This window comes from Zophobas morio, unplaced genomic scaffold, assembly GCF_036711695.1.
Source record: "Zophobas morio isolate AGI-343-1 ecotype UQ-CSIRO unplaced genomic scaffold, CSIRO_AGI_Zmor_V1 ptg000021l, whole genome shotgun sequence".
In the NCBI taxonomy this organism is placed as follows: domain Eukaryota; kingdom Metazoa; phylum Arthropoda; class Insecta; order Coleoptera; family Tenebrionidae; genus Zophobas; species Zophobas morio.
The window spans coordinates 20,291,240-20,306,162 of NW_026972126.1; the positions used below are offsets into that span (position 1 = coordinate 20,291,240).

Genomic DNA, 14,923 nt, shown 5'->3' on the forward strand with positions numbered 1-14,923 from the left:
TAATAGGCATGCAGTTCGTCACGTTTCCGATAGCGAGGGAAGTACTGTCTAAACTCTTTAGACCATTTTTTTTTATTTTCCCATTTTTCCATTTCTCAATTTTTCAATGTTTTAGTTTGGGTTTTTTTTACTGTTTCGATTCTTTAATTTTCCTTCCATTTTTAGGTTTTTCAATATTTTAGCTTTGGAATTTTGCAATATTTCGTTTATTCAATTTTTCAAATTTTTGATATTGTGTTTTCTCGGTTTTTAAATTTTTCGATATTCTAATTTTTCAGTTTTTAAAGTTTTAGGTTTTTAGATTTCTCACTATCTCGACTTTTGGATTTTTCAGTTCCATGATTTTTCAATTTGTCGACATTTTAAATTTTAGATTTTTTGGTCTCGATCATTCAATTTTCTGAGTTTTCAGGCTTATATTTTTTTTGTTGCTCAATTCTTGGATTTTTAAAATTTTTGTTTTTTAAATTTTCCTATTTGTCAACTTACTGGGATTTCAATGTTTTGATTTTTTGATTGTTCAATTTCTCGATTTTTTGAATTTTAGTTTTTGATACGATTTTTTTTTTCAAAAATGTTCAGTTTTTTAATTTATTAACTTTACGATATTTCACTGTTACGATTTTTAAATTTTTTTATTTTTTAGTTTTCAATTTTTGACGTTCCTAAATTTTTCGATTAACTGATTTTTTGATTTTCCCATTTCTCTATTTCTTGATTTTTCAATTCTTTCTTCAATTGTGATTTTTCAATTTTTCGATTTCTGAATTTTTCAATGTTTCAGTTTTGGATTTTTTCACTTTTCCGATTCTTCAATTTTCTTTCCATTTTTCAGTTTTTCAAGATTTCAGTTTTGAATTTTTTCACTTTTTCGATTTTTCAATTTTCCTTCCATTTTTCAGTTTTTCAGTATTTCAGTTCTGCGATTTTGCAATGTTTCGGTTCTTCAATTTTTCCATTTTTGATGTTTCGATTTCTCGGTTTTTCAATTTTTCGATACTTATTTTAATTTTTCAATTTTTAAGTTCTATCCGTTAATTTTTTTGTTTTCCTTGATGTTTTTATTTCTCGATTATTCGATTTTTCAAGTTCTCGGTTTAGATTTTTGTTACACAATTTCTCTACTATACCCATAGACTAATTTAAAATCAACCCCAGGTCTCTAATCTAGATCTGCTTGCTTTTAAGATGGTAAAATGGGTAAAAAGTAATAGGTATAGGTCGAAAAAATGCAGAAAGGGTAATCATGATCAAAAATAGACAGATAGGCAAAAACAAGTAGAGCTCAAATAAGAGGATTTTCTCAGAAACACATTTATATACAACTTTCACGCATTGCTTACAACCAAATGAAGCGGCATTTCCCGCCCCATATCTCACTCCTCTCCCGTCGACAACATAGGCAACCAACATTCCGCCATCCCGACCCACGCACCTCCTGAAAAATTACGGTTTTATGGCGGTCTATTTCGAGCGGCGCCGGTCAGATTTATGTTTCATTTCCACTGAAAGGTGTCAGCTATTTTGAACTGCACATTTTTAGATCGAGAGGTCACGTCAGGTCATAATATTAACTTTAACCTATGTGCTCGAGTCAAAGTTTCAGCGAAAACCTCGTCGCTTTCCGCTCCGGCTCGGTCCGCATCTCGTTCTATTTAAAACGTCCATCTTCCCAAATATTTATGCGATATTTCAAATTTCTAGTCCTGCCTCCAGTTCCGATTTGCGTTGTGTCCTCCTGACGATGACGCCTTCTTTCAGGTGTGTGCCCGGGCAGTAGGCGCGCTACCATGATCAAAAACATCAATCTGTTGTGCGACGAAAAGTACATCGTGCAGAAGATAGAGGACAATTATTGTAAGAAGAAGAGCGGACTTTCCAACATCATCGAAAACCTGAAGAGCCAGAGGTTGTTCGAGAGTGGTAAGTAAGTCCGTTGAAAGGTCGATTTATGGCGGCGATAAGATCTGGTCCGGAATAGTAAAATTAAGTTGTAGGGTGTGTGTTTTCCTATCATGGGTCTATCTGAAAGCCATAAAGTCTATTGTCAAGAGTTGAGACTCGAAAACCGTAGAGAGACGTGAGCTGGGTGGGTAAAAGTAGTCGTTAATGTGGCCAACGTAATTTGTGTCACGTGTGGACGATGTTTACTATCTTAATTTGCACAGAGAAAAAAGTAGAAACCAAAAATACAGTTTTTTTTTATTGATGCGACATCATTGATTATTCACATAAATAATACGAGACCAAAACTGGCCCCTCGCAGAACACCGATTAATTTAGTACAAACTTGTCAAGTTTTCTTATCAGGCGGAAGTTTAACACGATTGCGTTAATTAAAACAACAGTTAGGAAATAAAAACCACTTTTGAGGTTCTAACACCAATAAAACTTCTTTATCGGTTTTTCGGATTTCTTCGCGATTTGACGAGAGATCGTCGAAAAATGTGCAGATTGTTGTCGGTGAGGCAGAAGAAAGGAATTTTTTCATTCATGTTTATCTTCTATTATAATAGTATTTATAAATCATATCTGTTGCTGGCGGCGAAGGTGTGGTCAGAAACGAAACGTCGAGCAAATGCTGTAATAAAAATTAATAGAAGCACTTGTTCGGCGAAGATCGTTATTATTGAAGTAAGTAGTAAGTGTGTCGGGAATAATTTATCGTTGTAAAGAGGAAATGTTTCGCTTGTTGTTCGTCGTCGAAGAAAAATTGGCTTTTCGTGATTGTTATACGCAAACGTTTGGGTTCGGTTCGGTGCGCGACGAGCGTGGTTTGGAAAGAAACAGGCGAAACACAAAATGTTGGGTTTAAATTTAGAGCAAAATATGTCTACAGAATAATTGGGAACAGTGCGTGGATAATTTTGAACGAGTGAAGTTTCGTAATTATGAGTTACTCTCCGGATTTTTGCAAATTAACTTTCCAATTTTTTTTATTACGATAGTTATAAACTGGGTTGAAACTGCAGCCAATATTGCCGTTAAAAACACCGCTTTGTGTCTATCGCTTATCGCACGTGATTTTCGTGATCAGTTATTTGAATGACAAATTTCGCCCGAATCACACCACCTATTATCTTAAACGCGATAAATAACCCAAAAAAATTATTTACGACCGACGATAATCAGCCGATAATCACGCCACTTGCATCTCGGCTCTCACTTAAACCTCCACATTCGCCTCATGTCCTCACCGCAAGATAATCCGAAAGTTCCCCAAGTGATGACGTAATCTGTCTCATAACTCTGGCTCCCTGTCCCAATAAAGAATTTTTTTAAGGAAGCGAACTTGCGCACGATTTTAATCGTCTCGTATTTCTTTCTCGTTTCTTAAATTAAAAGTAAAATACTGCCTCGCCGGCGTGTAATAATAATAATAACGGTCGCATGCATAAAAAATATCACGAAAATGGTATAAACGTATCGGATTCGGCGACGTGAAAGGATGAGGATGTGGACGTAGACGTAGACAGGAAACGGCCCAAGATGGACATGTCGAGGTTATAGTTATCATGTTCACGGAGGCATGAATGACAGTCGGCACGCGACGACCGGAAATCTCGCCGACCTCACCGGAAGCGTGCACTATGCTCCCGGGTTGAGTCGCGCTACCGATTGCGGGCGGCGGACGGGATTCCTGCAAAGGAAAAAAATTGATTTTTTGACGTTGATTTGATGATTTCTTTGGGATGACGTCATCTGATTTGTGTATTTTTGGCGAATTTTTTCTATTTTTGGTGTATTATTAATGCATTCCTTTTGACCTCGAAAGAGTTAAAATATGTTTTTGAACGCGTTGTGCACGATTTCCTGTCTCCGTCTGCAGCTACAAGTTTTCGAAATTTTCGGGTCTCCAAAGTCAAAATTCTAAAAATATTTTAAAATTTATCACATTTAATGTTGACGATACTGGAAAAACAGTCGGAATTTTCGAAGAAATGAAGCCGAAAATCGCTTTGGAGATCTACAAAAAAACTCTGAGTAATTTTCGGACGTGCTCAAAAAGAAGGTCGAAATTTTTATAACAGAAAAAATAACCATTTGGAAAAGTTGTTTGAAAATTCGTCAAAAATTTTTAGGATGTATATATCGATGTGCTGATTTTAAACTATAACGTCTTTCGAAATTACCTTTTTGACAGACAAAATTTTTCAAAATCCAAAAACTGTCATATTTTACATTGGCGATTCGGGAAAAAATGGCTTTTGGAAAAGTTACCTAAAAATCGTAAAAAGTTCTAGGATACCTATAGATCTCCATGTACTCTTTCGAAAAATATAGCCTGTGTTTATGGTCCAGGAACAGGATTTTCGAAATCTCCTGTTTGACAGACAAAATTTTTCAAAATCCAAAAATTGTCACATTTCATAACGACGATTTTGGAAAAATGGTCATCGAAAATAGTTTCTGGAAGTCGAATTGTACAAACAAATCTCTTTAGGTAATTTCGGAAAGCGGTCAAAAAAAGGTCGAAATTTTCACAAATAGTATGGAAATAAAATGATCTTCTGAAAAAGTTGCCTAAAAATCCATAAAAAATTCTAAGAAATGGATCTCGATGTACTGATTCGAAAATTATAGCATCTTTAATGGTCCAGGGGCAGGATTTTCGAAATCTCCTGTTTGAGAAATAAAATTTTTCAAAATCGAAAAGTTGTCATATTTTATTATGGCGATTCTGGGAAAATTGTAGGAATTTTTGACAAAATCTGTAAAAAATTCGAGGATACTTATAGATCTCAATGTGCTGATTCGAAAAATATAGCGTCTTTATCGTCCCGGAGCAAAATTTTCGAAATATCCGGTTTGAAAGACAAAATTTTTCAAAAATAAAAAATTGTATGTTTCATTTTGGCTATTTTGGAAAAATGGTAAGAATTTTTGAAGAAATGAATTCGCGAACAGTACAGAAGTTGAGAGTACAGAAAAAAGCGAGCTTTTGGAAAATATACTTAAAAATCCATAAAAAAATTTTAGGATTCTTATAGATTTCCATGTGCTGATTCAAAAAATATAGCTTGTTTATGGTCCAAGAGTAACATTTTTAAACAACCGGTTCGAAAATCAAAATTTTTTTTATATTGGCGATTCTGGAAAAATCGTAAGAATTTTTGAAGAAACGAAATCGAAAATAGCTTCCAGAGATCGAAATTCTTAGAAAATCATGAAAGTGGTCGAAAAAAGTAGAAATTTTCATAGAGGAGGAGTATAAAAATGAGCTTTTGGAAAAGTTGCATACAAATCCATAAAAAATTTTAGTGTACAGATATCGATGTACTCATTCGAAAACTATAGCGTCTTTAATGATACAGGGGCAGGATTTTCGAAATTTTCTGTTTGAGGGACAAAATTTTTCAAAATCCAAAAATTGTCATATTTCATAATGGCGGTTCTGGGAAAATGGTAGGAATTTTTGAAAAAAATTATGAAATATTCTATGATACCTATAGATCTCTGGTGATTTGAAAAATACAGCGTCTTTATGATCCCGCAGCAAGATTTTCGAAATATCCAGTTTTGAAACACAAAATTTTTCGAAATTGACAAAATGTATGTCTCATTTTGGCGATTTTGGAAAAGTGGTAGGAATTTTTGAAAAACTGGAATCGAAAATAGATTTCGGAAGTTAAAATGTGTTAGGTAAGGTGGTCGAAAAAAGGCCGACATTTTCATAAGGTGACAGTACAAAAAAAGTGAGCTTTTGAAAAATTTACCTATAATTCTGAAAAAATTTTAGGATACCTATAGATTTCCAAGCGCTGCTTCGAAAAATATAACGTGTTTATGATCTGGGGGTAAGATTTTTGAAATATCCGGTTTGAAAACCAACTAACTGCATATTTATATTGGCGATTCTGGAAAAATCGTAGGAATTTTTGAAGAAATGAAATCGAAAATAGTTTCTGGAGATCGAAATGCATAAAAAATCTTGAAGGTGATCGAAAAAAGGTCGCAATTTTCATAAAGAAGGAGTATAAAAAAATCAGTTTTTTGAAAAGTTGCATAAAAATCCATAAAAAATTCTAGGATATAGATATCGACGTGCTCATTCGAAAATTATAGCGTCTTTAATGGTCCAGAGGGAGGATTTTTCAAATCTCCTGTTTCAGAGACAAATTTTTCAAAATCCAAAACTTGTTTTGAAGAAATGGGGTCGAGAATTGTTTCTGCAGATTGAACTAAAAAAAAGAAAATTCTTGTGGTAATTTCCGAAGGCGATGGAAAAAGTCAAAATTTTCACAAAGAGGGAGTATGGAAACAAAATGGGACTTTGAAAAAGGGGCCTACAAATCCATAAAAAATTCTAAGATATAGATATCGATGTACTCATCTGAAAACTATAGCGTCTTTATGGTCCAGGAGCAGGATTTTCGAAATCTCCTGTTTGAAAGATACAATTTTTCAAAATCCAAAAATTGTCATATTTCATAATGGCGATTCTGGGAAAATGGTGGGAATTTTTTAAGTAATCAAAAAAAAATTCACCTGTAAATCTCTATGTGCTGATTCAAAATATATAGCGTCTTTGTGGTCCCGGACCAAGATTTTCGAAATATCCGGTTTGAAACACACAATCCCCTTGGGTAATTTTTGAAGGAGGTCGAAAAAAGGAAATTTGCACAAAGGAGGAGTATAAAAAAATGAGTTTATGAAAAAATGACCTTAAAATTATAAAAATTTCTTGGATACGAAAAAATACGAAGAGGACGAAAAGGACGAAAAAAGACGAAAAAGCACGAAATGGTCGAAATGGACGAAAAAGGACGAAAAAGGACGATAAGGACGAAAAAGTCGAAAAGGACGAAAAAGGACGAAAAGGACAAAAAAAAGAAACGGGAGAAAAAGGACGAAAGAGGACGAAAGGGGTGAAAAGGACGAAAAAAGACGAATACGGATGAATAAGGCAAAAAGGACGATAAAAGACGAAAAGGTCGAAAAGGTCGAAAAGGACGAAAAGGACGAAAAAGGACGAAAAAGGACGAAAAAGGACGGAAAGGACGAAAAATGACGAAATGGATGAAGAAGGACGAAAAAAGACGAAGAGGACGAAAAGGGTGAAAAGGACGAAAAGGGACGAAAAAAGACGAATAAGGACGAATAGGGCGAAAAGGACGATAAAAGACGAAAAGGTCGAAAAGGACGAAAACGACTAAAAAGGACGAAATGGATGAAAAAGGACGGAAAGGATGAAAAAAGACGAAGAGGACGAAAGGGACGAAAAAGAACGAAACGGGAGAAAAAGGACGAAAAAGAACGAAACGGGAGAAAAAAGACGAAAAAGGACGAAAAAGGACGAAAAGGATGAAAAGGACGAAAAGGACGAAAAAGATAAAGAGGACGAAAAAGTACGTAAAGGACGAAAAAGGACGAAGAAGAATAAAAAATTACGAAAAGGACGAAAAAAGATGAAAAGGACGAGATGGACGAAATGGACGAAAATGGAAGAAAAGGACGAAAAAGGACGAATAGGGCGAAAAGGACGAAAAAGGACGAAACGGGAGGAGAAGGACGAAGACGGACGAAAAAAGACGAAAAGCACAATAAAGGACGAAAAGGATTAAAAATTACAAAAAGGACGAAAATGGACGACAAGGACGAAAAATAACGAAAGGTGCGAAATGGACGAAAAGGACAATAAAGGACGAATAAGGACGAAAAAGGACGATAAAGGACGAAAAGCATGAAGGACGAAAAAGGACGAAAAAGGACGACAAGGATGAAAGGGACGACAAAGGATGAAAAATTACGAAAAAGGATATGGCGATCTCGATGTACTGATTCGAAAACTAAATGTTGCGTCTTTATGGTCCGAGAAAAAGATTTTCGAAATCTATTTTTCAAATTCCAACAATTGTCATGTTCATTATGGCGAGTCTCGGAAAATTGTATGAATTTTTGATGAAATAATAATAATAATAATAATAATAGATATATATTTGCCAAACAGCATAAGCCACAAGTAGGCAAAAGAAAAAAATACAAAATACATATATAAAAAACAATAAACAAATAAGTGTACAGATGCGCACAAAAACATATAGAAAAATATATAAACTAATTAGATAAAGATAAACTATTTTTTGCTAAACGCGAGAACAGCTTTACCTAGAATACATTTTAAGGAATCGAAGTTAAGGTCACAATCTTTCGCAAATATATTAAAGTTGGAGCAAGCAACCGTGATAGGCGATCTCTTTAGGGCATTACTTCTATTAAAGGTGCAATAAAACGTGCGACTACTTCTACTCGATAAACGAGGCACATAAAAATTAAGATAATCTAAAAGCAGGGGACAGTCAATATAAAAATTATTTAACTTATATACAAAATTAATGGATGATAAGACCCTCCTTGTTTCAAGTGACAATAGTCCAAAGATAGACAAAAGGATGGAATGCTCAAAGTGTCTATGAGGGTAATAACCAAAACGTTGGCGATAAAGAAATTTCAGAAATTTACGTTGGATACGCTCTATCCCTTTAACCATATAGGAGTACACAGGATACCAAATTAGAGAGCAATACTCGAGTTTAGAACGCACCAAAGCGTAATATAGGGTCTTCAAACTATCGTTTCTATTTCTAAAATCAGAACAATTTCTGTAAATGAAGCCTAAAACACGGCATGATTCCTTAATTTTAATGGTAATATGTTCCCTGAAGGTAAATTCAGTATCAAATGTCACACCTAAGTCAGTAGTTTTCGAGCAACGTTGTATTAAGTCATTATTAATGCTATAGTCAAACTGAGTAATCTGCCTTTTACGACTGTAAGATATCACCTTGCATTTACCAATGTTCAGAAACAGACAATTCTCGCAACACCAGTTATAAACTTTATCTAAATCATGTTGAAGATTTAAGCAATCGCTAAAACAATCAATTTTGGCGTATAATTTCAAGTCGTCTGCGTAGAACAATCTGTTACTATCCATTATGTCACTAAGGTCATTGATAAACAGTAGAAACAACAGGGGCCCTAAGTTGGATCCCTGTGGTACACCAGACGTGGCGAAAAATGGCAAGGATCTACTCTGTTGATAAACAACTACTTGCTCTCTTTCAGAAAGATACGATAGAAACAGATTACACAGTCCTCCCGAAAACCCAAAGTGATCTAATTTCTTAATGAGTATAAGGAAGTTTATGGTGTCGAAAGCCTTCCGAAAATCGGTGTACAAAACATCCACTTGGCCACGCTGGTTCAAAGCTTCGGCAACATATTGTGATAGTACAGCTAAGTTAGTTTCAGTTGATCTCTTTTTCATAAAACCATGCTGACAAGGGGAAATTAAGTTTTTAACCTGTGCATATAAGTGTTTATAAAGAATAGATTCAAAAACTTTTGAAAAATTCGATAATATAGCAATGGGTCGGTAATTCACAATATTAGTATGATCTCCACTTTTAAATACTGGACAAACTTTAACTTTTTTCCAAATTGAGGGGAAGGTTGACGTTTTCAAGATTAAATTATAAATATGCAGCAAAGGTTCGCAAAAAATATTGTAACAATCTTTCACTATATAAGCTGGTACCAAGTCTAATCCTGCAGTTTTTTTATTTTTAACTTGCTTTAAGGCAAGACGCACATCTGACAGAGAGAAGCAATGTACAGCGATATTCGGGAAACTTTCACCTGACTGCTTATCACATGGTTTGTTACATGAATTTGAATTTGATTCAATATAGACACTTTGAAAAAAATGGGCGAAAGCATTAACAATAGCATCAGCACTGTCAAGTTGAGAGTCATTATATGTCATTTGACCAGGTATCCTGGTGTGACTTTTTTTACCACGAATGTAGTTCCAAAATGTCTTAGGATCTGAAACTAAATTACCTTCAATTTTGCTAATATAATTTTCATATGCAAACCTTATCATCGTTTTTACTTGAGATCTTAGTGCCTTGTAATACTCATAGTCTGCAGATTGCTTACTTAACTTGAATTTCTTATGAGCCTTATTTTTTAATTTGATTTTACTAATTATTGAACGGGTAAACCAGATAGGGTATCCCTTGTCGTGTTTACAAACAGTATACGGGACTGTATAATCAAATGTGGAATAAATTAAATCGTAAAAAATATTGCACGCATCATCAACATCAGAACAATTATATAACAAGGACCAGTCTATTTCTGAGAATATTTTGTACATAGTAGCAAAGTCTGCTTTTGAAAAATTATATGTACGGGGTATAAAATCTGGTATAAACTCTTTATAATGATTATGTGCATAAGACAAATTTATTACTAAGCAGGGATGATGTGCGTCAACAGGTACAAATGCTTCATCAAATTTACTAACACCACATACTAAATCAGAAAATACAAGATCTAATATAAATCCATGATTATTGGGGATATTATTGAACTGAGTGAAATTAAAAAATTCCATAAAATTATTTATAATAATAAGCCTTCTATCATTATCCGACTCGTTAGTGAAATGCACATTGAAGTCACCAATGAGAAATGATTTGTCGACATCATTAAGCACAATAAGGAAGTCTTCTAACATTTCAAAAAATAGCTCAAAATCAGCCACTGGACAATGTGGAGGAATATAAATTACACAAAGACAAATATTTATGTTATTGGTTAATTTCACTTTACAGCAGGTAAAATCTATCATAGGAAGCACAGACCTTATTGACGATACATTAAGAGGTATAAGCTGATAGCGGACTTTAGCAGCAAGTAACACACCGCCACCTCTTGTTAAGTCGCAAGCTGCAAAGGCTCTATCACATCTCACAACGTTGTATAACATTGGAAACAGCTCAGCATCACCAACATCAGCAGACAGCCATGTTTCAGTTAAACACAGAAAGTCAAAGTCAGATGCACAAACTTCATCGTAAAAAGACTGTACTTTTGTCCGTAGACCACGAACATTTTGGTAATAAATTATTAAGGTACTGACAGATTCCAAATGGTACTTATCCTTATTGTCTAAAGGCATGCTTATAGATCCTTCCCCAATTTTTATGCGGTAGTCTTGACTAAAAAAGATTTAGAAGCGAAATTAAATCGTCTCACAGTCACACCTTGCGGCCAAAATTCTTCTTTAAAAAGCACATCTTTAAAGGCGAACAATACACCAACTCTAAATGATTGATAAGAACCCTTTACTGGAAGTTTTTCCACGGTAACGTCTTCTGATGAAAGTTTGTCACAAATGTAAGATTTAACAGCATCTATATCCGTTTCCTGACTCACTTTTCCAACATAATACCAAGCTTTTTTGACATATGTGGACTTGAAGTTGTTCCCAGCATCTGCGTTATATTGAGATGTACCAGTTATTGAAAATTGAGGTTTTTTCTTGTTCTTTGATCGACGTTTAGGCTCAACCCACGGATTCTCCTTTTCAGTATCTAAAAAGTGTCCATCTTCATCAGAGGACCCCAAAGTTTGCTCTGTTTGTTTTGTATCATCGGCTGATTTTTGTATACATTCGTTATCTTCATTTCTTTTGGACGCTTTATCTACATTTCTTATAACTGGTATCTGTTTTTTCAATGACGGATCCGGTTTATTCAAATCCTCGTATTTACACTTATTTGTATCAGCAGAAATGGGCTTTGATGGAAACTTTGAGGCAAAACTCGGAACATTGCCATTATTAGTTAATAGTCTTACCAAATCTTTGTTGTTTTCCTTTAAGTCGTATACTTCCTTACGTAACATTTCGATTTTTTGCAGCAAAGGTTGCATTGCTACATTGATTAACATCAAGATGTTATCATTATCACTATTATTAATACTTGATGCATCAACTGGTTGGGGAGTCAAGTAGTTGTTTTCGTTTTTGGACATGCCATCATCACTATCACAGCAAACAATCTGAGTTTCACTTATTATCTTGACATTTTTTAGGAGCTTGACACAACTAGGGTGGCTAAGAGAACCACATCTAACACATCTAAGCCCTGTAATGGGCAGACTTTTGCACTTCTTACACGGTATTGTCGGGAGACCCGAAAACACGTCTTTACTCTGCGACATTCTGAAATGAAGTCGAAAAGAGCTTCTGGAGATCGAAATGTATCAAAAATCTTGGAAATGGTCGAAAAAAGGTCGAAATTTTATTCATAAAAAAGGAAGCAAAACCTACCTAAAAATTCATAAAAAGCAAGCTGACCAAAACTTATAGCGTCTTTATGGCCTCAAAGCAAGATTTTAGATATTTCCAGTTTGAGGTACAAAATTTTTCAAAATCCAAAAAATGGTAAGAATTTTTGAAGAAATGAAGTATAGAAAAGGAGAACTTTTAGAAAAGTTGCCTAAAAACCCTTAAAAAATTCTGATACCTATAGATCTTCAATTGATGATTCGAAAAATAAAGCATGTTTATATTCCAGGCACAGGATTTTCGAAATCTCCTGGTTGAAAGGCAAACTTTTTCAAAATCCAAAAATTGTTGTATTTCATATTGGCGATTCTGAAAAAATTTTCAAAATTTTTGAAGAAATGAAGTCGAAAATAACTTCTGGAGGTTGAAATGTCCAAAAAAAATCTCTTTCTGTAATTTTCCAAGGCGGTCAAAAAAAGGTCTAATTTTTCATAAAGGAGACTACCGATAAAAATGAGCCTTCGGAAAAGTTACCTAAAAATCCATAAAAAAAATCTAGGATACCTATAGAGATCTTCATATGCTGATCAGAAAAAAATTGCGTGCTTATGGTACAGGAGCAGGATTTTCAAAATCTCGTGTTTGAAAGGCAAAATTTTTCAAAATCCAAAAGTTGTGATATTCACATTGGCGATTCTGAAAAAATGATAAACATTTTTGAAGAAATGATGTTGAAAATAATTTCTGGAGGCCGAAATGTTTAAAAAAATTTCCTTAGGTAATTTTTGAAAAAAGGACAAAATTTTCATAAAGGATAGTACAGGTGGAAGCGAGCTTTTGGAAAAGTTACCTTAAAATCCATAAAAAATTCTAGGATATATGTAAATCATATAGCCAGTTTATGGTCCCAGAGCAAGATTTTCGAAATCTCCTATTTGAACGACAAAATTTTTCAAAATCAAAAAATTGCCATATTTTATTTTTGCCATTCTGGAGAAATGGTAGGAATTTCTAAAGAAATGAAGTCAAAATGTGTAAAAAATGTCGTTAGGTAATTTTTGGAGGTGGTCGAAAAAAGGTCGAAATTTTCATAACAGGGAAGTATAGAAAAAAATGAGCTTTTGGAAAAGTTCCCTAAAAATCCATAAAAAAAATTCTATTTTTTTTTGCTATTCTGGAAAAATGGTAGGAATTTTGAAGAAACGAAGTCAAAAATAGCTACAAAAAAGTCTCTTTTGATAATTTTCGAAGGTAATCGAAACCTGATCCAAATTTTTATAACAGGGAAGTATCGAAAAAATGAGTTTTTGGAAAAGTTTCCTAAAAATCCATAAGAAATTCTAAGATGCAGATTTAGATGTGCTGATTCGAAAACTATAGCGTCTTTTTGGTCCAGAAATAAAATTTTTGACATCTATTGAAATACCAAATTTTTCAAAATTCAAAAATTGTTATATTTTCTTTTGGCAATTCTGGAGAAATGGTAGAAATTTTGAAGAAATCAAGTTGAAAATAGCGTCTTGAAGTTGGCGTAAACATATGAATCTCTTTTGGTTTGCGATTTATCGTCTACATTATTTTTTTGCAGAAATTAGTTCAGTAATTTGACGACTGCTTAATAAGTAAATCCAGCAGACAAACGGAAACCAAAAACCAACGTTTTCGTCGGTTATCACAACTGTCTCTGTTATTTCCTTATTTATCAAGTCAATAAAAATCTTAAAACCAAAGGACGGATAAAAAATTCTCTGTATAATGTCATTAAAAAAAAATTAACTTATGTTTCCTGGGCACTTGGCGGAATCTCGCTGGAACCAGCTAATAATCAGAGATTTACGCCAACCTCGTCTTCCGACGATTTGTCCACGAGTTATGATTTCAACAAAATCTGAATTACAGCTTCGGCATACCTTTCCGTCGCCCATAAACCACCTTACATAACAAAAACCGAAATCATAATACCATTTTGGTCAAAAAGTCCCGCGATCCGTATAGATAAAAATTAATTAACGTCCATTCCCTAAGACCGTTTTGATAAATGTATCGAATATTCGTAAAAAAAATCTTCTCATGGTACTATTCTGACAAATGAGGAAGGACCGACTCAGCCGAATTGTTTATGGCACAACAAACTAGCTTTTAAATTAGATTCAAATCAGGTGCGTCACATTTAAAAATAATTTACGACCACTGGAAGCGGCTGATTTTTCGCCGTCGTCGGTACGTGCGAACTCGGTACTTCCATTTTATTTGTTTATACTTAATTTATTTATATTTCGAGGAAATAACTTCGCTCCCTGTCAGTGGGAACAATGATCCGAAGAGAGTGGAAGCTCAGCGCGGCGCATCTGCGTTGAATAAATCAAGAACAGGTAGGCGGTACCTTTGAGATGACTTTGGTTCCACATGCAGTCGGTTCTTCGCCGGTACCACCGGTTACGCGTTGCGCTACAATAGCCGTCCGGCTGCCGCTGAAGATGGTCATGCTAAATCGGACGTCAGGGATGTTTTATTTATAAGGCTTGAGGTACCACCGCAAAGTGCGGTTTCCCAAAAGTCGGAAGCGTTTTGATACATTTACAATTTAGAATTGGGTTAATGCTGAAGTAAGTAGTACTTGAACAAACAGGTGTCAAAATGGTTCGCTGAGTACTACCGTTCAACACAAAGTAAAAGGTGTTGCAAAATATAAGTACTTTTAAATCATCAAGGTTACAATTATTTACTTTAGATTGAGATTTACTTATCGAATTATCGTCTAGCCGCTTCGTGAAGTACCCACTCGAAGTGTGTCACTTCTAATCCATTTGCGGAACCACCTCGATAAATTTTTGAAGG

General features: G+C 34.4%; 1 protein-coding gene across 3 annotated transcripts in view; it reads left to right on the forward strand.

Annotated features, from left to right (window-relative positions):
- Positions 1-14,923, forward strand: part of LOC135133376 (uncharacterized) — a 279,871-nt gene that overhangs the window by 26,285 nt on the left and 238,663 nt on the right. For 2 of the 3 annotated variants that reach the window (XM_064061771.1, XM_064061772.1), the window contains exon 2: positions 1,762-1,923. The exons of the other annotated variant lie outside the window; for it this stretch is intronic. In XM_064061771.1, coding sequence (XP_063917841.1) covers positions 1,762-1,923 — 162 coding nt within the window. The remainder of the gene's footprint in view (positions 1-1,761; positions 1,924-14,923) is intronic. 3 annotated transcript variants of the gene reach the window in all.